At 41.5% G+C, this 27,989-nt stretch overlaps 1 protein-coding gene across 5 annotated transcripts in view; it reads right to left on the reverse strand.

The window, feature by feature from the left end:
* Positions 1-328: 328 nt before the first annotated feature.
* The window catches only part of LOC121901987 (A disintegrin and metalloproteinase with thrombospondin motifs 2-like), a 113,631-nt gene continuing 85,970 nt past the window's right edge, over positions 329-27,989 (reverse strand). For all 5 annotated transcript variants that reach the window (XM_042419120.1, XM_042419119.1, XM_042419118.1 and 2 more), the window contains 18 exons: positions 19,462-19,545; positions 17,579-17,735; positions 16,456-16,561; positions 16,042-16,185; positions 15,482-15,614; positions 13,498-13,611; positions 13,210-13,355; positions 12,737-12,912; positions 10,473-10,606; positions 10,260-10,383; positions 9,635-9,715; positions 9,365-9,528; positions 8,639-8,795; positions 8,382-8,517; positions 7,947-8,154; positions 7,535-7,664; positions 7,004-7,090; positions 329-3,559 (listed from right to left, as the gene is read on the reverse strand). In XM_042419120.1, the coding sequence (XP_042275054.1) occupies positions 1,548-3,559; positions 7,004-7,090; positions 7,535-7,664; positions 7,947-8,154; positions 8,382-8,517; positions 8,639-8,795; positions 9,365-9,528; positions 9,635-9,715; positions 10,260-10,383; positions 10,473-10,606; positions 12,737-12,912; positions 13,210-13,355; positions 13,498-13,611; positions 15,482-15,614; positions 16,042-16,185; positions 16,456-16,561; positions 17,579-17,735; positions 19,462-19,545 (4,293 nt within the window). In that variant the 3' untranslated portion in view covers positions 329-1,547. The remainder of the gene's footprint in view (positions 3,560-7,003; positions 7,091-7,534; positions 7,665-7,946; positions 8,155-8,381; positions 8,518-8,638; positions 8,796-9,364; positions 9,529-9,634; positions 9,716-10,259; positions 10,384-10,472; positions 10,607-12,736; positions 12,913-13,209; positions 13,356-13,497; positions 13,612-15,481; positions 15,615-16,041; positions 16,186-16,455; positions 16,562-17,578; positions 17,736-19,461; positions 19,546-27,989) is intronic.

Raw genomic sequence — 27,989 nt, forward strand, 5'->3', positions numbered from 1 at the left:
TGCACATAAATTTAAGTGCTGTGTCTCCCTCTATGTGCCAGATATTGCATTACTGTGCAAATGAAAGTTTAATATAGACTGAGGAAAAGCTTGTAGCATGCTTGTGATAATTTGATGATTGTTGCTTAACTGACTCAAACTGGATTAGAAGCCGTGAAGTCTTCCATCACTGACTTAAACTGATCAGCAGTCGGGGTCGCAGTGGTTGTCACACATGAGTGATATAACAGATACTGATGCAATCAAAAAGATAAAGTAGGGCAGCAGCATGATAGTTGACACTGCAACAAAAATCACACAACAATTACAAATTTGCAAAATACCACAGGCACTTAAACTTTAATAAATATTAAACATTAAGTTCTTTTTCATATGTACAGATATCGTACAGAAAGATCCGTAGGTGCTTTTGCAGTTGCTGCAAGTTAGAAATGTAGCAATAATAAAACTTTTAGAAAAGAAAAATAAACTGGCCCTCAAAACTTCTATTTGGATAACGTTAATACAAACAGACTTGTTTATTTTATTATTATTATATTTTTGCTTTTAGCATCACTGACAAAAAAAAGCACCATAGTTGACTGACCAAGATAAACAAAAAAACGCCATAAAAATATTTTTTTCTCTTCTTTGCTCTAACACCTATAGCTTAATGAGATATTAAAATATATCATCAAGATTCAGGAAGCACCATGTGTTTGGCAATGTCCCTTACCACTCCATATCTTAACTTCCTGAGAGATGAGAAACCCCATGCATGCGCTCAGACAGACGTTTGGTTTGGAAAAGGCAACACAACTCAAGCAGTATAAACTTTGACAATTCAATTTAACTGAAAGTAAACTTTGACTTTCTGTTTGTGTAGCATTACCATATCACTTTCAGGCCTCCAAAAGCTCCAATTTCCACATTGTATAGGGTATTCAGAGTGCTGGCCACTTAACAAGGCGACAGATACATATTCATTTTGTCCTACAGTAGCTGTTTTTAGGGGGTTGAGCGGTACTCATATCTGTTTTGGGGGAAATGAGCTGCAGTCCTGGGCAGTAATATATCAGATTTGGATTCTAGGTGGTAGATTTTGTGGCTCCATAAATGCCGGTGGCGATGATACCATTTGACAAACTACATTACATCTTATCAACATCATCACCGAATGAATCCTCAAACAAGGCTGTGGATGGTTTGGGTTTGGAAGGATAAAATCTTGCATTTTTAAAGTGCTGGTCAAACTGGATGTATGCTTTCCATCCCTTCTTTTTTTCATTATTGTGTTTACACAGGCGAGGTGATTTGCTTCAAATCTGCTACAGTCTGTACTCTAAAGGGCTTTTCTTTATTCGAAGCAACTGTTCAAACATTTGGTCATGATATTTTCTCTCCGCGACAGTCCTGATTGCCACAAAAGTGATATGAAAGTTTGTTTTTTTTTGTGTGTGGAAAGGCCTGATAGAAAGCACCATAGCAGTTCAGAGGGGTTTAAACAGGGCTTACAAAAGTCTGTAAGGAAAACGTTCATCTCTATAAGAGAAATGAGAAGGCTTGGTCTATTGTGCTGCCTGGCCTCTCTTCATCCTGAGGAGAAAGTTCCGCTTCTCCTCCAGAAGCTCCTGAATGCGTTTGTTCCTGGTTCTTTCCCGGAGGTTGACCCGACGTTTTGGGATCAGGTTGTTCTGAGAGACGTCACTGTCTACGCCAACGATCCTGTTGTATAAGATGTCGATAGAGTTGTTCTCACTGTTCTCCTCTGGCCTTCGCTGAGGTCTTACTGTAGAGGTCGTTGTAGCTACAGTAACTGTTGTTTCTGTTGTCAGAGAAATGGTGGTGGGAGGTGAGGTGGTGGTGGTGGGGTCTGGCATTGTCGTGGGAACAGGGACACTCACAGGAATGTACTCAGACAGGTCCACCCAGGGCGAAGAAGCCAGATCCGTCATATCCTCGCTGTTGATGGTCGGTATCACCATAGTGAGACCATCATCCAGCACCATGGTGTCACTGGCCACCCCCATGTTGCCATAGGATACTGTGATGTCATCGCCACTTAGAATGGCCCCACTGGTTGCTGTGGTGTCACCGCTGCTGGTAATTGTGACATCACTGTATGGCATGGTTCCACTGGGCATTGTGGTGTCTTCAAAGTGGATGCTTCCAGTGGGTGTTAGGACATCATCAAAAGTGCTAGGAGTTGTGGCTCCAGAGTTTGTGTTGTCATGGAACCACAGTGGAGTTTCATCTGTTGTTGCTGTGTTGTTGCTGATGTATGTGACATTGACTCTTGACTCAGGGAAAGGCGTGCTCACTGCTGTAGCATAAACACTAGTGGTGGAGGAAACTGTGGAAGAAAAGTACTCTTTTGATGGTTCTGGGCTTGTATATGGAGTGGTATAATGTGAAGATGTTGTTTTAAGTGTCTTTTTTGGATTTGTCTTTTTCACTGTGGCCTTATTTTGATTAACCTTGGTCTGTGAATTTGGTGCATTTTTGGGACCTGTTTTTGAGTTCTTTTTGGGGTTTGTCTTTGTTTGGGTTTGTTTTGTAACTTTTGTCTTTGGCCCAATGTTCTTTTTGAGATTGGCTTTTGGTGGAGCCTTATTTTTGGGAGTAAGTTTGGGTTTTTTCTCGGGAGTACTCTTTGCTGGAGGAGTCTTTTTGGGAGTAGTCTTTATTGGAGGAGTCCTTTTAGGTGTAGTATTTGCTGGAGTGGTCTTTTTGGGATTTGTTTTTACAGGAGTATTCTTTTTGGGATTTGTTTTTACAGGAGTATTCTTTTTGGGAATAGTGTTTGTTTTCTTTTTGGGATTAATCTTTGGTGGAACATCTTTTCTGGTAGTATTTTTTGGTGCAGTATTCTTTTTTGGATTGATCTTTGGTAGATTCACTTTTTTGGGATTTTTCTTTGGTGGAATATTCTTTTTGGGCTTGTATTTTAGTGGGGTGACTGTTTTGGTACTGTTTTCTGTGGGACTCGTCATGGTTGGACTGGTCTTTCCTGGAGAGTCTGTGGTCGTTATCAGATCTAAAGTTGTTGGACTATTTGTAGTGCTCTGTAACTGTGGATTTGTGCTCTCATCTATGTCTGGGACAGGCAGAGGCAGGGGATGAGCAGTGATACTGGGAGATGTAATAACTGAAGTGGTTGCCATGGAAAAGGTGGTAGGGAGGACGGGGACACTTGTGGCAGGTGCTGGTTGAGTGGTGACCATTTCTGTGGTATGCAGTGAGGTTGGGGTGGAATGAGGGACGGGAGTCGTGAAGGTAGGAGGATGAGTGATGGTCCAGGGATTGATGGTAGAAGCTGAAATGGTGGTGATTACAGCTTCGGTGGGTTGGATGGTGGTGATGAAACCAGAGCTGAGGCTGCTGGTGGGTGGAGGAGCAGTAACACTGGGCCAGATGGAAGTGATGGGGGTGGATCTGGGGGTGGAGCTGGGCAGAGGGTCTGTGATGGTGACATTGCTGCAGGACTTGCAGCACATGCGCTGGTAGTCCGGTAGAGAGCAGTAGCGCTTCAGCACCTCCATACGACAGAACACTGAGCGGTCTCCATGACAACGCTGGCCTGTGAAGGAGAGAACAGAGAGCTGAGACAGGGCGCAGCCAGGGGTAGAGACTACGAGGAGGTGTGTATATGTGTTTGTGTCTGATTCCTGGGATATGTTGGTGTATGTGAAAGAATGTGCAACAACAAGAGTATGTAAGCTGCATTAGCATTAGTCTGCATGTGTATGTTTGTATATATACAGGACATGCGTAATTGTGTGTTTTAGTGTTTGTGTGGTTCCACACCAGGCAGAGTTAAGTAGTAAAGCCAGACCATTAACAGAGGATGCAGGAAGGAAGAGGAGAAAAACCCAAACATCAAGAGCAGTCATAAGATGAGTTCAGAGCAACTGAAATGGAAAAAGAAGGGTCGCCAGTCTTGTGTTGTCAATATAATTGTTTGACTTCTGAATTTTTCATCTAAAACATCTGATGTCTAATTTTGACTCCCACTCACTCATGCACAAAGAGTTGCCTTTGTCTCAGGTGTGCGTCATTTCCCAGATGTTACTGGAATACTCCACTTCTTGACTTGTACCCTTATTGTACCATGCCAGTAAAAATAACTAAGTTCTCCTGGCAATGTTTGACATTCTGACATTTCTCTGACAAAGAATCTAGCCAGTGAACATTCCTGGTGAGAGAAAGATCACACTTTTTAAAACATTTTTATTGATACAACTTTGCTGTTGAGAATGACAGGAACTGAAACAATGAGATGTACGCCCCCCCCTGCTCAATATATAGATATATTCTTTTCTTAAGAAAAATAATTCAACTGTATCGAAAGTTACAAGTTCACAGTCACTTTGGTAAAACACTTCATTACTTGGAAATCAACCAGTCAATCTGTTTATCGATTGAAAAAAAAATGAAGTACATAAATGATATTTGCTGTTTAAATAAAATACATAATTTCCATGATGATGTAAAAACTGGAATGGCACATTAAGTGTCATATGAAACATTTACAAAACATTAATAAAATTTCCCTGATAAATCAAAGTGCATATAGACGCAGTGCACGTAGTCCATCTGAATGTTTCTTCAACGTTAGCCAAACGTTAGCCAGCCCCACGCAGCAGGCCAGTGAAGCCACAAAACAGTTACCCATAGTATAGAATATTATAGAAGAAGATAACAGTCATGAACATTATTAAATACAGTCAACACCAATGTTATATACAGTATCGCACTGCTAGGTCTGGCTTGGTCTCATACAGTCCAACTCCAGCAGAAGGAAACCTTGGATAGCTCGCTACATAGTCACAACAGAAATATGTGATCACAATACAATGACAAGTCTGAAGTGTTTTTTTTTTTTTTTCTAGATGCCGTATGTGTCAATACCCTAGGCCCTTTGTAAACCCTTCCCAGTAGTCGGACATTGGTCCAACATCACCTTGGTAGGTTTGATGGTTGGCGGGTGTGAGTTTGTTAAGTTGGTTTGAAGCTGCCTCTATTCCGAGTGAAACATTGAATGAGTAAAGCCATCTCTTTCACAGATAAATGCCATTACATTCAATCCAAGATAAGGCATTGTTCATGTGGTTAATGTTCATCAAAATAAAATGAGATCATCGGACGCTCTCAAATCAAGGTTTATGAGGTATTTCTGTATCTGATCGCAATGTGTAAAAGCCCGAATGATGAAGCACCCTTACACACACACACACACCAGCACACGCGCACACACACACACACACACACACACACACACACACACACACACACACACACACACACAGCAAATACACATGGAAACATACACATACAAACAAACACACTTTCACCAACAAGACTGGCATTACTCATACACTCACACATTCATTTACTCACTCATCTGAGCTTACATACAAGACAAACACTCACACACACACACACACACACACACACACACAGACAGACAGACACATACACACACATACACGCATACACGCACGCACACACACACGCACGCACGCACACACACACACACACACACACACACACACACACACACACACACACACACAGACACACACACACAGATGGACTAACACTCTTACATATACACACACATAGAAGTGATGGATGCAAATGTGCATGACAAAACGTGATCCTATGCTTAAAGAAAACAAGAAGCAACAGTAAACCACTGATCCATCTGAGAGAATGGAGAGGCAACTAACTGACCAAGTCCTGCATAATATAGGTCTAACCCCTTTCCCCCGAAACACTTTACCTTTATTAAATATTCATCTGTATTCATGTAAAATCAATAAAAAAATACACATAACAGTCAAGGATCTAAGCGATCAATAGCAGTCCAAAGGTTTTAGGCAAATAAGCTACAGCTTATTCATGGTAAAACATTATTAATATTATTGTTACTCATATAGATTTAGATTTATAGGTATATATAAATACAAATATATTTATAGATGTATTTGTTTAAAGTCTGCAAGCACAAATAAGCTGCATTTATTGAACTTTAGTATAACAGTCAAAGAGAGGATGGCTGATGATGAGGTGAAATGGGAAGCAACCTCAAGCGGTCAGACTACCCTGTTTTTTGTTGTTTTTTTTATTAGCTTTTACTTCAAGATTCTTCACCTCACAGTTCCCTCCCCCCCAAAAAATCAAAAGGTTTACGTATGTCACTTCCTGTCCCTGTGCTGAGTTCCTGTCAATCTGAGAATGGAATGAAGAATGAGACACCATTCTCATCCCCGAATGGAACCAGGATGTCAGATGAGCACTTTAGCAAAGATGTCCTCATTGTGACAAGATCACATTCACAATAAAGCTTTCATATTTTTTTATAACTTTTTTTTTTCCTATATAGATATTTATATACCTTTTCTGTTTATTTTCACACCTGTTTCTCCCCACGATGACAGTGCGCTATAAAAAGAAAAAAGCGCAGCTGCATCTCAGGAGTGGTAACCCATGACAACACGCAGCTAGCTCGCGCAAAACACGGCCGCCACATGCAGAGGGGGTCCCTCACACATGAACGACTCTTCGACACGTCTCAGGAGGTGCCACTAAAAAATCTGTTCACCTTGCCACTTCGAATCCTTTTCACATCAAATTTTTTGTTGATCTTTTGAGTTTTCGACTGGCCAGCGGTTACAACACAATGCTCCACAAAGGAGAGAGAGAGAGATAGAGAGAGAGACAGAGCAAGAGAGAACCAACTAGCACACACAGGAGCCAGAGACCTCCCCCAGTCAGAGTCGTCTCAGACACAGAGAGAGAGAGACAACATCCCCCCCAAAAGAGAAGCGAAAGCTTTGCCGCTCGCTCACGGGCGTGGGCACAGGCACAGGGCGTAGGGGAGGGGCGGGTCAGGGGGCCAGCCGGGGCCGGCCCTGCAGAGACAGGAGGACAGAGATGGGCAGGGCCCAGCAGAGGACAGACATGCAGCTGCGGCTGCCGCTGTGGAGGCCAGGCTGGGAACTATAGAGGGAGTTTTTACGTGAGGAGGTCTTCTGGAAGTTGGTGTTAGGGCGCGACAGCCACTGGATCAACATGTTGCCGTTCTTGTTGAGGTCTGAAGAGCCCTCTGCAGAGAAAGAAGGAGGAGTGATGGAGAAGGTTAGGGTGGCACAGGAATTCTTTTACTGGTTATGTTTTTTTCTTAAGTCCCTTTTGTCCTATCCCTCTTTCTTTCTATTCTGATGTCAGGGTCTGTTTGGCTGACTTTTAAAGATCAGAAATCATCTTATTCCTCACTGTCTGACAGTATCATATATAAGTATTCTGTATCAGATTGTTCCAGGTTGTCACTGCAGCTATATGATCTTTACAACTGAGTGAAATATTCAAATCCAATACATGTTTTTATGGCTGCACCATTCCATCAAATGGAAATATTCTAGATTTCTTGTGCATCATTTTAGACATATTTCAGCCTGACATATTTGGTATCAGTGATGTGTAAGAGATGAAGACAGTTCTGTGCAATTTAATAAATTTGAGTGTCCATGTTTGCATCCTTAACACTCACTGGGACATGGATCCATCCGACAGACTCTGATGGTTTCGGGCTTACTGTCTAAACATAGGCCGATAGTGTTGTCCCTGGTGTGGCACAGAGCTTGTCTCTGCTGGGTCCCATTTCCACATGTCTGTGAGCACTGGAGAAACAGGATGCACACATACACACAAATCAACACATTACTCTGAGCAACACATTGAACATCACTTGATTTTCTAGGAAGCTTGTTAAACCCGCCAAGAATACAGTTTGGAGGACGTCTTGTTATATTTAAAAACACTGAATGTCTGATCAAAATAGCAGCTGTTGGGCATCAACTCAAAAATATCATTACAGGTATTTTACTCTGAAAAAAACCCTTATTGGTTGGACATTATTTTCTGTTTTTCAGTTTTATCCATGTCCAGCTTTCGTTCAGTACCTGTGACCAAGGTCCAACTTTCCACTGGGTGGGGCAGGGGTGTCTGTTGCAGGACCTGCGGGCCTCTGGCCGGTCGTCGTTGCAGTGTTTATTGTGGATGGAGCGTGTGGTGTTGTCATCTGACGGCTGGACACAGCTCACTGAGCGGATTTGCATCCCCGTCTTTCCACATGGTTTGCTGCAGTTCTGCCACTCCCCTGTCACCCAACTGGAGAGAAACAAGAATATTGAGGGCATTCAGAGTGTCAAAATGCTGAAGTAAAGAACTACAAAGGAAAAAAACTGCCAGCTGAATGTGGAAAAAGGATAAAAATGTCTGTATCACAGTTTAGTTAGATCTCCCAAGTTATATTTTTACATGTTATAACTATACAAACACTAATACTAATCCATCAACCACTCTTTCCTGAACATACAGCACAATACAATGCATACATGGGTGGAGGGCAGGGCTTCTGGTTGCAGTCTCTGGTATCTCCTCTAGGTTTCATGTTAGACTTGTTACAGAAGCTCTTGTGGACCATCTTACTGTCTACTTTTCTTCTGCAGCCGTATCGCAGATACTGTTTCCCTACAGCAGGAGTTAATAGAAGAAGAAACAAATGTAAGCACAAATAGACAAAGACAGGCATGCAAATCTGCCACAACAGCTGTAATGTAAAAGAAGCAGCAACAGTTTTTTGCTTTTGCACCTCCACCACAGGGTTTGGAACAGGAGGACCATCTCTTTGGGGCCCACTCATAGGCACTGTCCTCTACCAGCATGTTGTTCTGAATGGCAGAGTCACTGTCCATGTTCATCATGTACTTATAGGACAAATTCACGTCCTCATCTCGGTGTAATTTTACCTACAGACAGAAAAAGAAATTCATTACAATACTGTGATAGAAGCACTTTGCTGTATGTGTGACTGAGGCACAAACAGCTGGAATTTTAACTGGGCCATGTGACAAATCCTCATGCATAAAACAGAAAACTCTCATAATTTAAAGGTGCAATGTGTAGGATTTAGGTTGCAGGTGAGGTTGCAGACTGTAACCAACTGAACCCCCGCCCCCCCCCCCCCCCTCCAGGAGAACATACATCGGCCATGAAACTCGCAAAAAATGTTAAAGGCCCTCTATAGAGCCACTATTTAATTTGTCCATTCTGGGCTACTGTAGAAACATGGTGGTGCAACATGGCAGGCTCTGTGGAAGAGTCCCCGTCCCTATGTAGATATAAAGGGCTCATTCAAAGGTAACAAAAACATTTTCAGGTGATTACACAATAATTAAAACAAACTTATGAATATTATATTCCATTTCTGACATGTCTGTTCTGCTAGATGCCGCTAAATTCTACACACTGCACCTTTAATGTAAGTGTAATTTGGGAAATATAAGTAATACAGGAAATGCTTGTGCATAGTGTGTACCATAATCAGAATGCCATGTGTGAGAGGGCCAGTGGTCTGAAGAGTCTCCTTGTCGTTGTCATTCTCATATTCCCACTCCACCCCCTTCTCTATGACAGAGCGGGATTCTGGGTATTCATTTTCTCCGTTTAAAAAGAACAGTCCCGATGCCACATTCTTCACAGCTGTAGATGGGTGAGAAATGTACATTGATTATACTTGTATGACACACATATACAAAGATATAGACATACACGCTCACAAAAGAAAACAATATGAATTGTCAAATACCTAAAGTGTGTGATGTTGCTTTCAGTTCTTGGATCAGCAAGTGTCTCGCCCCTCTGGGCACTTCAAGAACTTTGAGGAAACCTGAAATTAAGCACACATCTGGTTTGTGAATTCAACATCATAAAAATATCATTTTACAGTTTCCTGACAAAGAGCCTCAGCTAATTCAATAAAGAGCTCTAACTCATTAAAACCAAGTATCCCTGCTCACTGGTGTAAATCCCAGAAGTCTTGACTATTTTCATCTAGAGTAAACATCTGATTCTGGGAATTTCAGTGCTATAATGTAGGTCTTTCCCAATGTCAAGAGTTAGATAATATAAACGTTAGATCATAGAGTGAGATTTAATGTAACTTCTTGGCAATGCTGGACTCACATGGAAACATATCAACTCAAAATTCATAACAGTGTTACAAATCTTCCTCTAGAGGGTGATGTTTAGCTGAACATTACTAAATATAGGGGAAAATGGGTCCAGATTTTAACATTGGCCAAGTATTTATTTTGTGCTTGATAGACAGGTGCTATACTGATGGAACCAAATCAAGTCCGTCCTAGATTTAGACAAGAGGTCCTGTGATTGTGAGTGTGTACCCATAGACCGTAAAATAAATAAATGTGTACCTTGTTTCTTGGCAGTACGTGTGATGGTGTCTTTGAAGGTTTTGCAGCTGGAGTTGTCTCCTCCACACACTCCACACTTGTCTTCTTGCTTTGAGGAGCCCACAACATGGTCACAGCCAACTTTCTGTTCATGAGGACATGGAAAGTTTAACGACACATCAACATCTAAACACAAGCAGCTCTCTTGCTTGCGCACACATTAACGTCACTCACCTCACACTCCCCACGCACACACACGCTGTACGGGTCCTTGTATGAACAGCGCGTGCCATCCAGGAACATTCTCTGCATGAAGACCACGTCCCGTGTCTCCTTGGATTGGCAATGCAGCTGGCAGCGTTTGTTAGCTGAAGATCAAACAAAAAAAAAAAACACACAAAAACTCAATTATTCCAATTACTGTCAGAATGACACATTTGCAATCCATTTGGATGAGTTCATCTTTACAAGCAACATGTGATTATTTTTTATGTTCTGAATGAGCTCCGCATGAGTCAGCGTGACGCTGTGTTTCATTGTGTCTGTGTGACTCATACTACAACTACATGAGCCTCCAGAGACAAAACCTGGCAGTTCATCCCAGTCAGGATCAACACGCCTACTTCATCACGTTTATTACACATGGACATAATCCAAAGACCTTTTCTTATGGTGCTTTGACACTAATAAGAAGGTGGCAGACATACTACTGTAGAATTATAATATGTGGAAAAAACACACTTTTGCCATGTTGAAATGAGAATGCACTGAAACAATATCTGAATTGCCTTCTCAGTGATCTGACTGAATGCTCATCTACATTGTGAGAAATACACTATGATGATCAAGGGGCCTGTGCTGCATGCATTATGGCATTTCATTATACTTTATTATATATGTATATATATGTATATAAATATGTATATGTATGTATATATATATAGTTTAAGTTTATTTCCTATTGGTATGAAGACCATTATAAAGACTTTTGTCTTTTATATCTTCTGGTTTACTGTAAGTTTATTGGACTGTAAAGGCTTAAATTAGGCTTTTTAAATATATTTTAAACATATTTGTTAGACTATTTATAGTTGCCAGTTTTTCAGATATACATATATATATATACAGCTGTACATTACAGCTGATGTACATTAGCTGCCTGTTCATGGTCAGTCAGCATTCTCTGTATTCAACAGTTCAACGTGCAAATAAATTCACAGTGTAGAAAAATACATAATTAACTTCACTTTTTAGACCCCCCAAGGTGTTAATTAAGGGGTCCAACACCTGCCGAGACCCCCCATACTCCGCATACTACTCTACAAGGAGAGATGGGAGACATCTTGACAGACCAAAGGGTTGGTTGGATACCTCTAACCAGCTGGTTGAAACATCCGCACACACAGGACAGCCTTACATTTAATGTTTCTTTGCTCAAAAGAATTTTACAGTCTATCTGTTGACTTGGGAAAAGACCCAAATAGAGACACAAAAACAACAGTGTGTCAAACGTCTCTAAACAAATACTACAATTTCACACTCGTAGCAGACACTCTTTTTTTCTCCTCGCACTATCTGCAACTCAGGAGATGACAGACCATGAATGGAATTCAATTTCACCTCCCTATGTACTTTTTTCTTTCTCACACACACAGACACGCACATCTGTCCTCGCACACTCTCACACACATACAAGGAAAAGTAATTTGAGACTGAGAAAGCCTTGCTGAAAAATATGGCATTTAGAAATGATAGGAGCGGAGAAAAACAATTTAGCAAGGCCCCCCTTAGTGGAGTGTGCGTAGCGTGACCTCCGATTAGATATGGAGACAGCTCAGCATTTTTCTCTAGGGCTGCCCTTTAGTTGGATGATAATTTAATACCTACAGTATCAGGAAAGAAGTGACACCTCCACTTAGAGACAGGGTGGGTCTGACAACCTCATAGACACACACACACGTACATTATCGCACTTCTCAATGATGTGGAGAGGTTTTTGGATATTAGGTGGAGAACATTAGCATGTAAATCTGATAGTTTGTCCATATGTGCCAACTGATAGAAGCTATAAGGAAGGGGAAAACCATGGAGGTAAGAGGGGGTTAGTGAGGTTCACAGGGAACATCAGGGAATGGGTGGAGAAACAGAAGATGAAGAAAGTTCAAAGAAGATTGTTTTTAAAGAGATTTTCAAAGACATGGAGTGCTTTTATGGGAGGGCGTAGTCGTACCTCAAATCTGCACTCAGACTCAGCAGGACAGCCAGATGTCAATGACCATAACAGAGCACAACCTATATATAAAAACCTCTAAAACCCAACCACATTCAGGATTATGAGTTTGCTCCCTGTTTTTGGTTTCATATTTACAACTTACACAGTGTATCATGACTAAGAGTTTGTCATTCCCAGGCTGGTATTTCTGCTCTGACAGCCTTTCTGTTTCCATCTCTCCATCATATGACTTTATCCATCTTTCTATCTGCGAGTGTATACTCACCTTCTGGGTTTTCATAAGGCAGCCAGTGGTGCTTGTTGCCGTGGACTTCAAAGCGAGAGTCCAAAGCGTGGCATTGCTCCTCTCGCGTGTCACTGTAGATATCCTCACACTCATTGATGTTGCACATCTGGAACTGGTAAATCGCCCCCACGCAGGTGCGGCCTCCGTTGGCTGGTCTGGGAGGACAGCAGGGAAGACGACGCATGAATATTTTTACCTGACTAAATGTATGTTGTGTTTCATCTGCTCTTATTTGAAATCATGGGCTAGAAATGACACCATAAATCATCTTGAAATATGTTAATGGAGCAAGTTGCCACTGTGCAATTCAATTCAAATCACTATCAAGAGTCAGTTCAACAAACAAACAAACAAAATAATTTATATTGAGATAGTTTAGTGCTTCAGAGAAATTCAGCATAATTAAGCACAGAATGAATCTTTTATACACACTGGGAAACACAGTTTCATACCTAGGATTGTCACATTCGCGTGTGCGAAACTGTACTCCACCACCACAGGTGCGGGAGCACTGGCCAAACTCACTCCATGAACCCCAGTTTCCATCTTGCTTGATGATGTCAGGGGTCAGCCAGATGCAGTGACCTTTAAAGCAATGCTGCAACAGGCCAAGAACATAGTAGAGGGTTGCTCTTTGAATAGTGTGCCATTTAAATATTTAATTAACTTCATGATGACAGGTTCAACAGAAAAGTGGCAATGCCTCTTAAAGAAAATAGAGTATGGTAGTGTTTGTATACCTTCCCATTCCCACACATGGTGCCATCAATGGGTGGTCCTTTCTTGGTCTTGCAGAAGAAGGGATTGTCTGGGTGGCTACACCACAGCTGCTTACATGGGTCAAAAGTGCGATACTGCGGGGCAAAAAGAGAAACTCCTTCTTACAATTCAACGCTATAACATACAGCACACACACTGGGCAACAGACTGACCCTCAATAATACAATTCAACAGCTGGAATGAGACTAAACACTGAAAATAGGAAATAAAAAGAGATGAGAAGAGAGATATCACAACAATAACCACAACACTATTATACTCAACAATAACAACATAAACCCTGTACTGTGTCACTACACTGTACACTACGCTCCACTGAGAAACACACAGCCATTCATGCAAACTAAACCAAAGGATGAGAGAGAGGCAAAACTCTCTGAATGAGACAGCCCATGGTTTAATTAGGTCACAAGGGAGGTCAGAGGGCAGAGGGCAAAAGGTTAAAAGGCCAAAAGGTGAGGTCTCATTGACCTCTAAAATGCCCCTAGACACAGATCAAGGACCAAATTCTCCTCCTTGTCTGATATAAACCATTGATGAGGATACCACCAAACTGACCTGCAGTCCAGTGTCTGAGGGGCCGTGCCCTCCTCCCTCCTTTCCACAGACTTCCCTACCCACCATGACCACAGGGGACTTTTGCAGGTCAGAGGGCAAGTCACAATCAATGGCTAAACTGTGGTAGGTAATCACCAATGACATCAGACTGGAGGATCCTAAAAGCTGAGGTGAAACATGGGAAAACAGCCTCTGTTCTGGCTCAGCCCTTTCCCCATGGATGGGAAAGAGATCTAGCCAACCTTTTCCACTCGTTTATAGTCATGAGTGTGCCAATATAATGCGGTTCTTCCTGCCAGCTCTGCAGTGATTTAACACAGATATGCAGGAGAAGAGTTGGTTTATTTTACGGTTCAACTGTTGAACCGTACCATAGCTACCAGTGAACCAGGTGAGTCACAGTGTTTTTAGGCATTTCACAGCCACTTTGTCTAAAAATGTGAGCATTTTAGAATCCTGCAGGCTAACGTCCAAAATATGACGATGGGTGGAACAGAGAAACGAAGTACAGTAAAAAAGAAAAGTAAGGAGCAACATTACAAACAATTACAACTTCAGAGGACAAATAGAAAAAGAAAATCAGAGAAAAAAAATGACGGGCCACATGTCTTCCAGGAGGTGGGGTAACCTTACCTGCGTTCCTGACTGGCCCGCCTTTTGTAGCTGAGGGAATGGGTTTGACAAGAGAATAGAGGGTAATCTAGCAATGTGTGCAAAGCTCCTAAACAAGCCCTTTTGTCAATCAAGCAACAGCTTCCCAACAGCGTGCCACAGTGGCTTCACAGTCATAAGAGCAGGTGAGGGTGACAGGGGGAAGGTAAGATGCCTGCCAAGATGCTGCAGCTGGGTGAAGCTTATCTACTGTGTGACTTTTTGTGTTTACAAAAGCACTGGTTGTAACGGGTTCATGTAAAGGCACTGTGGTACCAAGGTAAGTGTTAAGTGTTAAAATAAATCATGTATAATTTATTATAATTAACATTAATAACAGAAAAAAAAGAAATAGCTATCAAAACCAATTACCTGCTTTTAAGCAAGATGTCAATCCCACCAGTGGCCAGGAGAGGAAAGCAGAGGACATCAGAAGAATGTGAATAGCTGTGTATGTGCGACTCTCATTCCATTATAGTGTAGATATATGTCCATTCACTAAAGTTCCCCCTAAAATGTATCTTAAAAGGATGCTCTTTCAAAAAAAATCAGCTTGAACTGACTGAATTCAAAGTGAGTTTACCCCCACTCTAAGATAAAGTGATGCTAAGTTTGAAAAGGTGGTGGCAGCAGAAGTTGGAGGAGGGTACATTATGTCCTTCACAATGTTAGTAAGTGTTGGTATAATCTAGCTATGTTAGTAGTAGTGACTATCAGACTATGGGGATCTCTTACCGCGGTGCACATCGTGTAGCCCACACCGAAGTCAAAGCGACACTGTTCATTCATGGAGTAGTGCAAACCAGGAAGCTGAGGCAATGATGGCCAGTTGTGGTCGAAGGGGTCATCACGGAGACAGTCATACGAACTGTGAGAGGAGTCAGAAGAGACTGTGATGAAATTTTTATTTTCTTTGCCTATTTATTCATGTTGTTTAAAGTCCTTAGTTTTTCCACTGTTTCATATGTGATGGATTACGTGAGGAGGATCAGCATCCCTTCAGAGGCCGCCAACCGGCCAAAAAGTCATTAAAATGGGTTTTATGAAAAGTTTCATAGCCCACTGGCCTGAAATATGGGCTGAAAACAATCCAATTTTGGCAGTAAGACTTGTACACTTTGTAATATTTTCAAGATAATAATATCTAATCCGAAAAACAATAAATATTAGCACAAAAGATCAACTTGACGCAAATTCTGTGTAAAATATTGATGTCAGTATTGACCTTTAAAAACCCATATAATCAAATCCTAGTATGAGTGAGAGTGTGTACTGTGTCTGTGTTTGTGTCTCACTGAATGTAGCGTCCCAGCTCTTGCATGCTACATCTGGACCAGTGAAAGCGGTGGAAGGCAGCCTGAACCAGCGGAGCCATAATGCTGCCCATGTGCACCTCGTCTCCACAGCGGTTGCCCTGGCCATCGTGCTCCATCCCCAGCCTGCAGCAAAAGGGAGAAAAAACAGAGGACATGAGTGAAGTGAAGGGAATAGAGACAGAGCAGTGCAGACAGATTGGGAATGTGTGGGAGGAGAAGGAGCACAAGAAACAAAGGAGGGAGGCAGTAGCAATTCTCTCATCAGATATTGGCTGAGGTGACCAATGGACCAAAACTGTAATAAATCAATACAGTCCTTTAAGTGACTGCTTTGTTGTCTTTTGCTGTATCATGAGAATAGGCTTGAAGACATTAGTATGGCAATGCACTTACACGTGTCCGGTCTCGTGCGCCACCACAAAGGCAGAAGAAAAACCGTCCTCGTGGTTCAAAGTGCAGCTCCTCACTGGATGGCACATGCCCGTCACTGGGGCGTAACCTAAGCAACCAGAAAGAAAGATACAGTATGCACTTTTTTTTGGTCTTGTACTGAAACCTTTGGAGAGTGCAAAACTTTTGCACCAATGACAATATGCTCAGCAACTTACAGACCAGTTTGTTTATGTAACACATCTCACAAAATATGCACAAATTTAACAAACTTATACACACACCAACACATTTAAAAAGAACAGGGAAAAGAAAAACCTTGCATTGCATACCCCCTTCTCAAAATGATAAAGTAACCTAAACATCGAAGGTATTCCATTTACAAGATAAATAACAGTCTGACAATCATAAATATTTCTGATTAGGTCCATATTCTGTAATTGTTCAATCTCTGTACATTTTCCTAAACTGAATAATACTTTATTATTATTCTTTAAGTCACTCTGCAGGGAATTCCTCACTTTGACTTCAAACACTAAATGCTATCATGCTGTATGTGCAAATGTCAGTCATGTCAGTCAAAAGACCCTAGTGATCAGTGACATCAAAGTGATTTGGTTGCTCACCTCTCAACGTAAACCTGCGACTATCTAAAGATACACACACACGTATTAGTCTATTGCACACACACCAGCACAAATGTGTGCGTCTTTGTGTGTCTAATCCTAACCCTAAACCGTCGCCTTCCACCCCTACATATGCCAATCTCCAACTCCCTGTGTGCTTGTCTGTCCTGTACTGCCTTTAATTGTGGAGCTGTGGCCGGTCCTGCTCTGTCTATTGATTTTCTGCTGCTGAAGGCTGAGCCCAAGGGCAGCTGAAGGGCTTCTGGATAGCTAGGCCACTGCCTTTAGAGGCCTCTCCCCTGGGCCTGCCTGTTAGCCTGCACTCTGCTGCACAGAAAACCACCAACCACCAAACCCACAGTGCACTATGCAGCTGTATGAGGCAAAGGAAGGAAGATGGGAGTTTTCTATGTGTTCGTTTTAGGTCCGAAAAAGGGTGGACACACAGTTTTGGATGATACATTCATGCATCATCAGAATGTGTACGTGTCCTTCATTACCCTGCATGCCCGTGGGGCCAAATTCCTGTCGTGTGAGGAAGATGGCGTGGTCGTGATACTCAGCATCCCCTGTGTCCTGCTTCTGCTGCAGGAAGGCCCAGCGGCACACGTTCTCCAGACTCTGGGAAGGGTTCCCTAGTTCAATCAGACTCATGGACTGGAAATAGAAAGAGAGACAATACACACAAAGAGAGTGAAAAAGAGAAATTATAACGAAACCCCCAAGAGACTGTGTACTAAAACTGTTTTTTTAATTCAATTCTGGTACAACAACATTTAATTCAACCCTGTAGGGGGCAGTGTCACAATGTTATATATTGTCAGCACATCCTGCAAATTGCTGAGGTGTACAACACACAGAAACAGACACACACAGTAATATAAAGTATAGTCACACAATAAAAGCATCCTGTAATCTTGATGATTTCAATAATGAACATGAAACCGAACACGGTGGCTGCCTATTAATGAGCTATGCACTAATAGTCAAAAACATGTCCAATTACAGAATATTTACTTATGATTAAATTCATAATACCGACACCCACACAAACACCCAGATGCCAGCAATTCCTTTCATTCACCTTCACCTCTCATGCTCTTCCTCATTAGGATCTCCGCTCTCCTCCCCTCCCTTTCCTTGCTCCCATACAAGTCTTTCCATCTCACCGCTCTCTTTTTGCCTCGCTTTCCACATTTTGTTCGCTTTTTTCACACATGCACAATGCACAGTTGAACCAAAAGTGTGTGTAGTGTGAGTGTGCTGCAGCGAAGACATATGGCCTGCCTCTGCACACATGATGGAGTGTGAAGTCTGCACAAACACCAAGTAGACAGAGTGCACTGTGTGTGTGTGTGTGTGTGTGCGTGTGTGTGTGTGTGTGTGCTTTATCATGTTCATCAGGTGCTCGTGTGTGTTTTTCTGATCTTTAAAGATGTGTTTCTAATGGTGTACCGTGTGTGCATGTTGTGTTGGAGTGTGTGAGTGTGGGTGTGTGGGTGCGCCTGCATTCAGGGTCACATAGCCAATCTGCAGGCTGTCTGGGTGCAGCTCTGTTGCCACGGTAATTGGGGATGATGGACAGCCGGAGCTTTGGCTGAAGCTGCATAGGGGCTGGCCCAGAATGACCAATGTAGGAGTGTGTGTGCGTGTGTGTAGGTGTGTGGGAGTGTGTGTTCCAGGGCTCTAGTGGGACTGTAGACATGTAGAGAAGAGAGGAAGAGATAAGGCTACAGCAGTGTAAGTTCATCACAGAGCACCTATTCAGCAGTAAAATCATTTGTATCATCCTGTGGGGTAATCCCTGCCCTCCTCTATTCCTGCCATCTCTTGCTTTATCTCTCTTTTTCCCTCTCTTCCTCTCTTCAGCACAGACAGGCAGATAGAATTACAGTCGAGAAGAAAAGGATGCTACCCCCTTCGTCCGGTCTCTCTGTTTATGAATGAGGGAGGGCGATCATTGATTGTTTATCTTTGCCTGGACTTCCCATGATTCTGTGCTGCAGTCTACTGGGAGGAAGGCTGATTGCATAACGGGCAGAGTTTCTGTGTGCTTTGGTGCTGAACTGTGAAGGCGTGCGACTTGAAAACACTCCCCTGGGATACTGCATGCTTTTAGTTCCTCTTTTGCTCAGTCCACTGGAATAACAGGCTCCGGGCATCAGTGCGTGCTGATGAGTGTGTGTGTGTGTGTGTGTGTGTGTGTGTGTGTCTGTTTGTTTGTTTATAAGTGTGTACGACTTGGCTTTGCTTACTGTAGATACTTAAAGTGATTGTAGCAAAGTCCTAGTATCAAAGATAGTGCTGATAGAGAGACAGGGCATCTAATTTCCAGGAATTGCATCTCAGTCAACTTTTACGTAGATCTCATGTTTTGTCTTACCTTGCCGTAGCCCAGCATGATAATCCGCACAAGCACCACATTGATCTTTGCTCCCAAAGATTGGTCATGGTAGATCTCATTCACCTGGAGTCGCACAAACACACAAAAAACACAAGTTTCAAAAGAAGAAATGAAGCAAAATCTAATCTAAAATCTAGGATTTGTAAATTGCTTTTTTTAATGGTTAATGAATAATGCAATTCTTCATAGATCAGTTCTAAGACATTAATAAGAACTACTTTTTTGTAGTGATGTGATGGAGATAATTCATTTATTAATGCATGTGTGTTTCTCACTTTCTAATAAGCCACCATGTGTACAGTTATAAATGTTACAAAGTCATAAATAAATAGTTTTTACAGTTGTGAAGGAATAATTTGACATTTTGGGGAAAACACTTATTTGCCTTTTGACACAGTAGCCACTGCCAACAGCCTGTTAGCTTAGCTTAGCACAAAGACTGGAAACAGGGAAGCAACTAGCCTGGCTCTGTTCAAAGGTAACAAAATTGCCCTATTAGCACCTCTAAACCTCACTAATTAACATATACCGTGTCTCATTTCTTTAATCCATACAAAAACAAAACATATAGACAACAAGTTGTGGTTTGACAGGGTGGTTATGTGTGGGACTATTTTTGTGGCTGTGAGCAGTGACTTCCTGGGACTGCTATGCTAAGCTAAGCTAACCAGCTGCTGGCCTGCCTTCATATTTGATGGCTGAACATGAGAGTGGTATCAATCCTCTCATCTAACTCTCTGCAAGAAAATGAATAAGTGTATTTCCAGAAATGTCAAACTACTCCTTAAATAAATTGATTTTTTTTGTCCAGATGCTCTGCAGCTCTTTCTCAGAAGGTAAATGGTCAACTCCAGTTGCCTCCCTGATTAATTAAAGAGCTAGCTAAACAGATAAAGCAAGTGTCATGCTGGAGGTTGATATAAATCAACCAAAGGTATTTTTCACAACCTGTAAACCTAATTACCTCTTACTAATGGCTTATAACTGAATTATAAAGCATAATTATATGACTTTTATACCATGAATAAATCCATTACGTACAACTTTTAAACATGTTTCCCTTATAATTAAATGGAACAGAAAACAACCAAGAGTGAGTAAGGATCTGACTAAATGCTTTCCACCAACTTAAGGAACAAAGTGATAAGAGAGACGAAAAGACGAGAAAGGAACCAAAAAAAGAAAGAAAAGGAAGGTGACAAGAGTGCAAAGAACTCTGTTTCCCATGAGCACAGATGGAGAGGAGATGAAGAAATAAGGAAGAAGGAAAGCACCTAATGCAGGGAAACAAGGTAATGTGTGACAAGGGAGATGCAGAGAGCACTATACTGGCAAAACACACACACACACACACACAAAGAGAGTGAGAGAGAGGCAAATTGGCGCGGGAGTTGAGGCCTGCTGTCCTCAGTGGTTGTGTGTGGTGCCTAATGAGGCAAGGGGATGTAAAAAGAGACAGCCATAATGAGATGGCTGATGGACATGCTGCGGAGAAAGAGACACACACACACACACACACATACAGGTGCAGAGATGAGGAACAAAATTGCAGATACATCCAGTGAGAGAAAGGTATGAGACAGAGTTGAGGAATAAAGACAGGAGTGACAGAGGGAAAGACACAAGAAGCTGAGCAGAGAGGAGAAAGGAGCACAGTGGCAAACTGAGAAAAGAGAGAGCTTGGAAGCGAAAGAAAACAATGCCTCCTTAGAAAATGAATGTAGCATAGAGCTGCGAAGAAGACTTCAAAAATGAGAAAAAAAAAAAGACTAACTTAATGTTCTGTTCCATACGCGGTGTAAAGTAGGAAATTCCAACATCTTGTTATAGGAAAAATCCATTGGAGTGATCCTTCAAAATTTCTAATTTGTTAACCACAAACTTTCTGGAATAAACTTATTTGATTACATCAACATATAAACATGGCTCTAATTTAAGTGTTACATCACTTTCAGAAACCTCAAAACAGAGGCTATTTTGATTTTCAGCAATGCGTGGCCTTTGTGTAATTAGGGACATCTGTCTGCTAAATGATCAAATACTAATAAACCTTAGTTTACAAATGACAGCATTACATGCTAACTTACAAATGTGGCCAAATATCACTGAAATGACATTAGTGGTTTTAGTGGAAACAGCATTTTTTGCCTGACTTTCCCCTAACCCTAACCCATATGTTGGTTTTCCGAGCTGGAACACTCTCGAAATAATGGAGACTGTAATTAGCATATGACACTAACTGGGAATTTTTGACCTCTAACTGTGAATGGAACAGAGCATTATGTAAAGGAAAACACTTGAAGTTGTGACCATAAGGCACGACTATGCAACACAAAGCCATTAAAGAGTACTCTAGCAATGTTCAAAACTGAAGCAGCAGAGGCTGAGATATCCTGACTTTGAGTCCCTGGTACAGGATGAGCTGCAGTGTGAGCTCCAAAAAACATTGCATCCTATGCTTCCAAACTCACTCAGTAACATTTTCTCATTGGACCCTCACAACGCAGGCTTTCTGTTAAAAAACTGTAGTGTCCAAACCAAGCTGGGAGAAGTAAACTTTGTCGCTTCCTCCAGAGCCACAGAAGACATTACACGGTAGGATGCAACTGTTTTTACTGGCTGACTAATACTTCCTGTTTCTGGTAAACTGACTTTAACATGTAAAATCAGTGCAGTGTCACCTTATTGAAATAATAACCCATATAACCAAAGCATAACATTATAAATAAAATACACAAAAAGTTCAGGAACGACAAAGAATGTAAGTTATTTTCCAAGTTCTCCTTGGATTGTGTTTTAATATTTGATGGTGGTCTTCTGAAATGGAAGAATTTAAGATTAAGAGACACAGGAGAAGACGCGGGAAAGTTTTCTTCTAGTGACCTTCAGCTTCATATTTTGGATGCTCCTTTAACTAAAAAAGATACGGAGTTGCTAGGCAACCACCAAACAAAGACAGAGAGTTCTGTTCTCAGTTTAACCCTGTCTGAGACTATGTGTTTGTGTGTGTGTGTGTGTGTGTGTGTGTGTGTGTGTGTGTGTGTGAGAAAGAGAGAGAGACTGTGTGTCAGCAGTTTTCATCCTGCCTGCCTGTCTGGCTACCTACTGGTATTTCTGTCTGTGTCTCTCACTCTGTAACGTTTGTTTCATTCCCTTGTTATCTTGGCAGGCTGAAGTATATGTGAGGAAGTGACACACACTTGTGTGTCTGTGTGTGTGTGTGTGTGTGTGTGTGTGTGTTTGTTTGTAGCTGTGTTTGTTTATCTCAGATGACATGGACACTTGGGTGGGTCAGTTCACACGTCGCCTGATCCAGCTTGTTTCCTTGACAACTGTTAGGCCAATTAGGGGTGGTTGATTTCCAGGTGACCTCGTCACCACAAGTTCCACTCTAATGAGACACACACACACACACACATGCAGAGAGGCAGCGTAGTGTCCTTTCAGTCCCAACTTGAGCTTTATATGTCTTCATGCATTTTAACACTCACATGCAGTTGGATCATTCACACACAGATACTGTACACTACATGACAGATATGCCACAGCGATTCATAATCCCAAACACACCCACATATTCACCGAGCTTACCCATGCATGCACATACAAACACCCACACTGCCAACAAACACACACCCAGAGTTCCTTGTTAACAACTGTACAGGCATGTCTCTCATTATTGCTGCTGGCTGATGCTCTGAGGGGCTACGCCAAGTGTCATTTCTTACCTCCCAGCCTACAGGTATGCAAGATAGCCTAGATTTGCCCAGCTGTGAATGTGTGTGTCTGTCTGTGTGTGTGTGTGTGGTTACTAATGCAGGCCTAGAGGTCAGTGAGGCACAAAATCATTACTATCAGATAAATAATGTAGTCAGGGCCTGTCACTTAACGCTGCAAGAAGGAGGATGAAATGAAGAAAGAAGGAGAAAAAAACTAGCAAAGGAGGAGCAAAGAGCGACAGAAGACTGAATCAGTAACTGTTTAACCATAAATTACAGGTATAATTGAAATGTTTGACTTGAATAATGAGGATTTTGTTTGTTTGTGAACTCCTCATAATTGGAAATATGGACTTGTTTTACTCATGTTTACAAACAAAACTAAGGCGAATAAACCTTTGACAGCCTCAGAAAATATTAATTTAGCTGTTGCCGGTCTGTGCGTGTACATGCCTGTCAATCAGTTTGTTTGTTTCAGCGTTGAGTTAGAAATTGAATTAAAACCTGACGGATGAAAAGGAAGAAAGGCAAAAAGATGCTGAAGGCAAAGAAAGGGAAAGGGAGAGGTGGGGGGGAAGAAAAGGAAGGAAAGAATAAGAGAGGGATAGTTGAGACACAAGCAGTTCTGTCACAGGGCAGCGACTTTTCGCCACTTTTAATCTGCACTTAATTAGCTGCTGGCACCTCATATTTAGTAGGTCCACACCTACATCTACTATTACAATGATACCTCACCTTATATTTTATGACATAAATGATAAGAATATGTCTATTTCTGTCTGGATTTGTCTATTTCTTTGCCCTAAAGACCAAGGGATACATAGTAGTAATACCCTCATAAGGGCTTAAAATACATTCCAGCTAACTTTGTAATAATATGAATATTTTCACTGCGCTTCATACACTGAGCTCACTATCATGTTTTTTCTTCAACTCATCATGGAGAGTGGACTTAATTCGCAGGAAACCATTTTAAAAATATGCATTAAAAACACTCTCAGCTGCTGATGAGACAGAACTGAGTCATCAAATAAAATTTGGCACAAGTGCTACATAAATTAGATAAGGCTTTGGACAGCATTTCTACGTCTTTTTGTCAACACACATGGGAATACTTAGAAATTGAGACCCAGAATTTGAGCTCCTATCTGACAGTTCTCCTTACATACAGTATCTGTGACACTTCCTGCTAACAAGGTGTCTATTATTACCTGGACTCCCATTCCTTTCCCAGCTCTTCCAGCCACTTAACAATATGACTTTTCACTGCTCAGGGTTTTGGTAAAGACGAGGCTGAAGAATCTACTAAATTGTGCTTATTGTATACTGGAGGCAATAATGTGTTGCTCTCAGAACACAACAATATACATCATCAAAATTAAATATGTACACACATTCATGTATTCATCAATAACACACTCACATACACACACCCCTCCCTCATTAGCAGGGACTATTCATATCCATGGAGAATGTGATTAACACTTTGCAGCACCCCTCTAAAGGTCTCCATTAATGGGTGAGACGGACAGGTAGACAGACTGATCATCATCGGCTACTAAATCTATCACCATGATGTTTGCCACAGGAAGATTACAGCACAATGGCCCCCACTTGGCATTTGGAACACAGCATATTTTACAGTATTTACCCCAACAATGTTACTAAGACACTCTTGTTTTCAAGAGCCCGTTTCAGTGAAATGCTTTTCTTCTCTGTCATTTCCTTTTTTTTTTGATAAACCACCTTCATTGTGTCAAAAGGTGTAGAAAGTCCATCATAGTGGAAATGTAATTATAAATCCTCATACAGTCATGTGCAAATTAATGTACAGGCATTATCTGCCATACAAAATGTATGTCGCTCGCTGTACGCTAGAGCATGAAAAATTGTCCAGATATACTACGAGTGATGTCGCTGCGCTGAGTCCGGACGGAGCGGAGGGACAGACAGCTGCTGAGTGCCCGCAGCTCTGGAGGAGAGAGTTGGGAGCAGGCCCAGAGCTTTGGGACAAATAACACCCGCGAGTCACACCGGATTCTGCCCTGATCCGGAGCCATTTATTGGCAGGAGGAGAGCTCAGAGTTTTTTTTTTTTAAACTTTGAACAGTAGCAACAGTGAGTGCTCAGTCCGTCTCTGTGGCTACTGGTTAGGAGGGTTAGGGGGTTTCTATCAGTTTATATGTAGCAATGTCATCATGCAGAAACCTATGTCAGGTCACGTGGGAAAAGGTTTTTAGAAGGGCTTGGGAAAATGGCATTTTGATAAACTAAAACATACGTACTTCGAAAGAGGAACATATGGAACACTCCTGGGAAGCTACAGAATGATATAAAAACCTCAAAAAATGTAATTTGTTCTTAAACGACCCACCTGAGTGTTTGATATCTTAAAGCACTTATTGGCAGGACAATATTGTTTGTTAGTCATAACTCTTACAAATAAGCTTTACAAAAGTTATTCATATTTTTTGGTTTTCTGATCTGCCAGCACTATGGTTGAGGTTTGATTACATTTAGGGTATAAGGGATCATTTACTTTTCCTGTTATTAGGAAACTGGATGCCAACAGTGCTGAAGTCACACACTCCACTGAAATAAATGGGGGGTAAAAAGGTCTTGTAATCTGATAAGTTGTATTATCAAGCCCCAGACAATGTTACCTGTTTGAAAATGAAAAAAATATGGGGACATGCGGTTACTAGAAAGAGGTGAGGTTACCAGACCTCCTGCTCCTCATCTCTGCTTGAGGCTAGCAGCTCAAGGCTAACGCATTAGCATAACGCACTCTAATTTCTGACTGTCAAGAGTCGAACATTTTGGGTAACGTAGGTGCAAAGTTTTGACAAGGAAGAAGAATGTATGGAATAAAAAATACAATATCTCTGGTTCTGCTGCATTGACTTTGAAAAACTGTCCATTGTGAGTCTGACAGTGTTATAGAAGTGTAGAGAGAACATGATGACAACAATGATGAAGCCTCTGCTCAACAGTGCAAGGTGTTTATGTCTGTTTAGCCTCGAGTTGTCCCACTTTAGCCTTAATCTCTGTCTCCCTCTCAAAGAAATCATCACTCAAATGAAATCCTAATCCTATGGTTTTTTTTTTGCTGCTTTTTTGATGCAGGTCTGGTCCGTTTATTGCTGTTCATTTCCCCAGTGGCCGTTTGCAGAAAAAAATGAGCGTTTACATTTCCTTGTCATGTTGCTTCCTCTGTTCCCCATTCTGAATGTGATTTTTTTTTTTTTTTTTTACATTATACATGGTTATTTGTTTGTGCATATATTGGCATGCACATTCTCATTCATTGATGGTTCACGTTAGTGGTTAATCAAGTCACATGGCTAGACTCATTCTTAGTCCATTGATGAAATTGAGCAGAAAGACAACATGGAGGTAACACATGGGAAAGGAGTGGGAAGAAGAATTACCAATGCACACATTCAACTCAACATACACATTGACACACACACACACACACACACACACACACACACACACACACACACACACACACACACACACACACACACACACACACACACACACACACATTTTGACACTCCGGTTGAACTTGGCAGACAGGATTTAGTGGTCTTCTGTGGGAGCCCTTTGATGTCCTGAAGACAGCAGTGCCGCCCCCTATCCTCCATACACATGCAAACTCACTCACACACACACACACACACACATACACATTCCAATTGACCAAATTGTCCACCTTGACTCTTGGCTCTTGTCTGCAGTCATTCAAACAGACAGACAGAGATGACAACACATGAGAGTGATGAAAATTAAGTTTTACAGAGTAACCTTCTGCATTAAAACACCAGCGCTTCATTTATCTTTTGAAGGTGGCTGTGTAGTGTAGCAGCTGCTCTAACAAAAGACAGCGGTGTGTGGAACTTCACACACTTATTTAGGTATGTGTTAAAGGTATAAACACGTACACACACGCATACAGAAAGGCGGAGATCAGATACAATAAGAGTAAGCCTGAGAGAAGAGAGAAATTAGACAGAGGAATTCAAGTAAAGTAAAACAGGTGGAGAGAAGAGGAGAATTCTTAGTAGTATTGTTAGTTTCCTGTATGACTAATGCTGTCTTGAAATTAGATAAGAAAGCATCAGAGTCATATCTGTAAGTACACAATGTACTGGAGATGGTAACCCTGCCTTTGTTTCCTATAAATTATACAGATGATATGGAAATAGTCATATGTAATTCAATAAGTTCTTAAAGTAAAATTAATAAAATACTATTTACTAATAAAAAGCTCAGAAAAATGCAATAAATTGGAGAAAAGGATTCCCTCTTTTGCCTGTGTGGTTAAGCAGCTACACTACGGCAACTTTTTCTCATTACAATAACTCAAAAAGTTGTTCTATGTATGAGTGTCTTCAAACGGAACCTGTGGCAAATAAATGTTCTTAAATCTCTCTCTGTATCCTAAATTTTCCTTCTACTAAAATATATCTCATTGTCACTCACATAATACTTAAAAAGTTTTTTTAACATCGTTGAGGATTTATTGCCATCAACTTCCCGAGTGAGGGAGGGGTAACAATGCAAAGGAGCTCAGTGTAGAGTGAGTTAGTGCTGCTTAGAGACTGGGAGAGAAAGACGGAGAGAGAGAGAGAGAGAGAGGAGAGAGAGAGAGAGAGAGCACACCCATCCTGAAGTGAGCAAAGCAAACTTTCAAGAAGAAAGTTGCCCAGATGCCACGCGTAGGAGGCAGCCCTTATTTATTTATTTCTGTTTATCTGGCTGTCAGTAATTTATTCCGAA

This window comes from Thunnus maccoyii, chromosome 8, assembly GCF_910596095.1.
Source record: "Thunnus maccoyii chromosome 8, fThuMac1.1, whole genome shotgun sequence".
NCBI classification, from domain to species: domain Eukaryota; kingdom Metazoa; phylum Chordata; class Actinopteri; order Scombriformes; family Scombridae; genus Thunnus; species Thunnus maccoyii.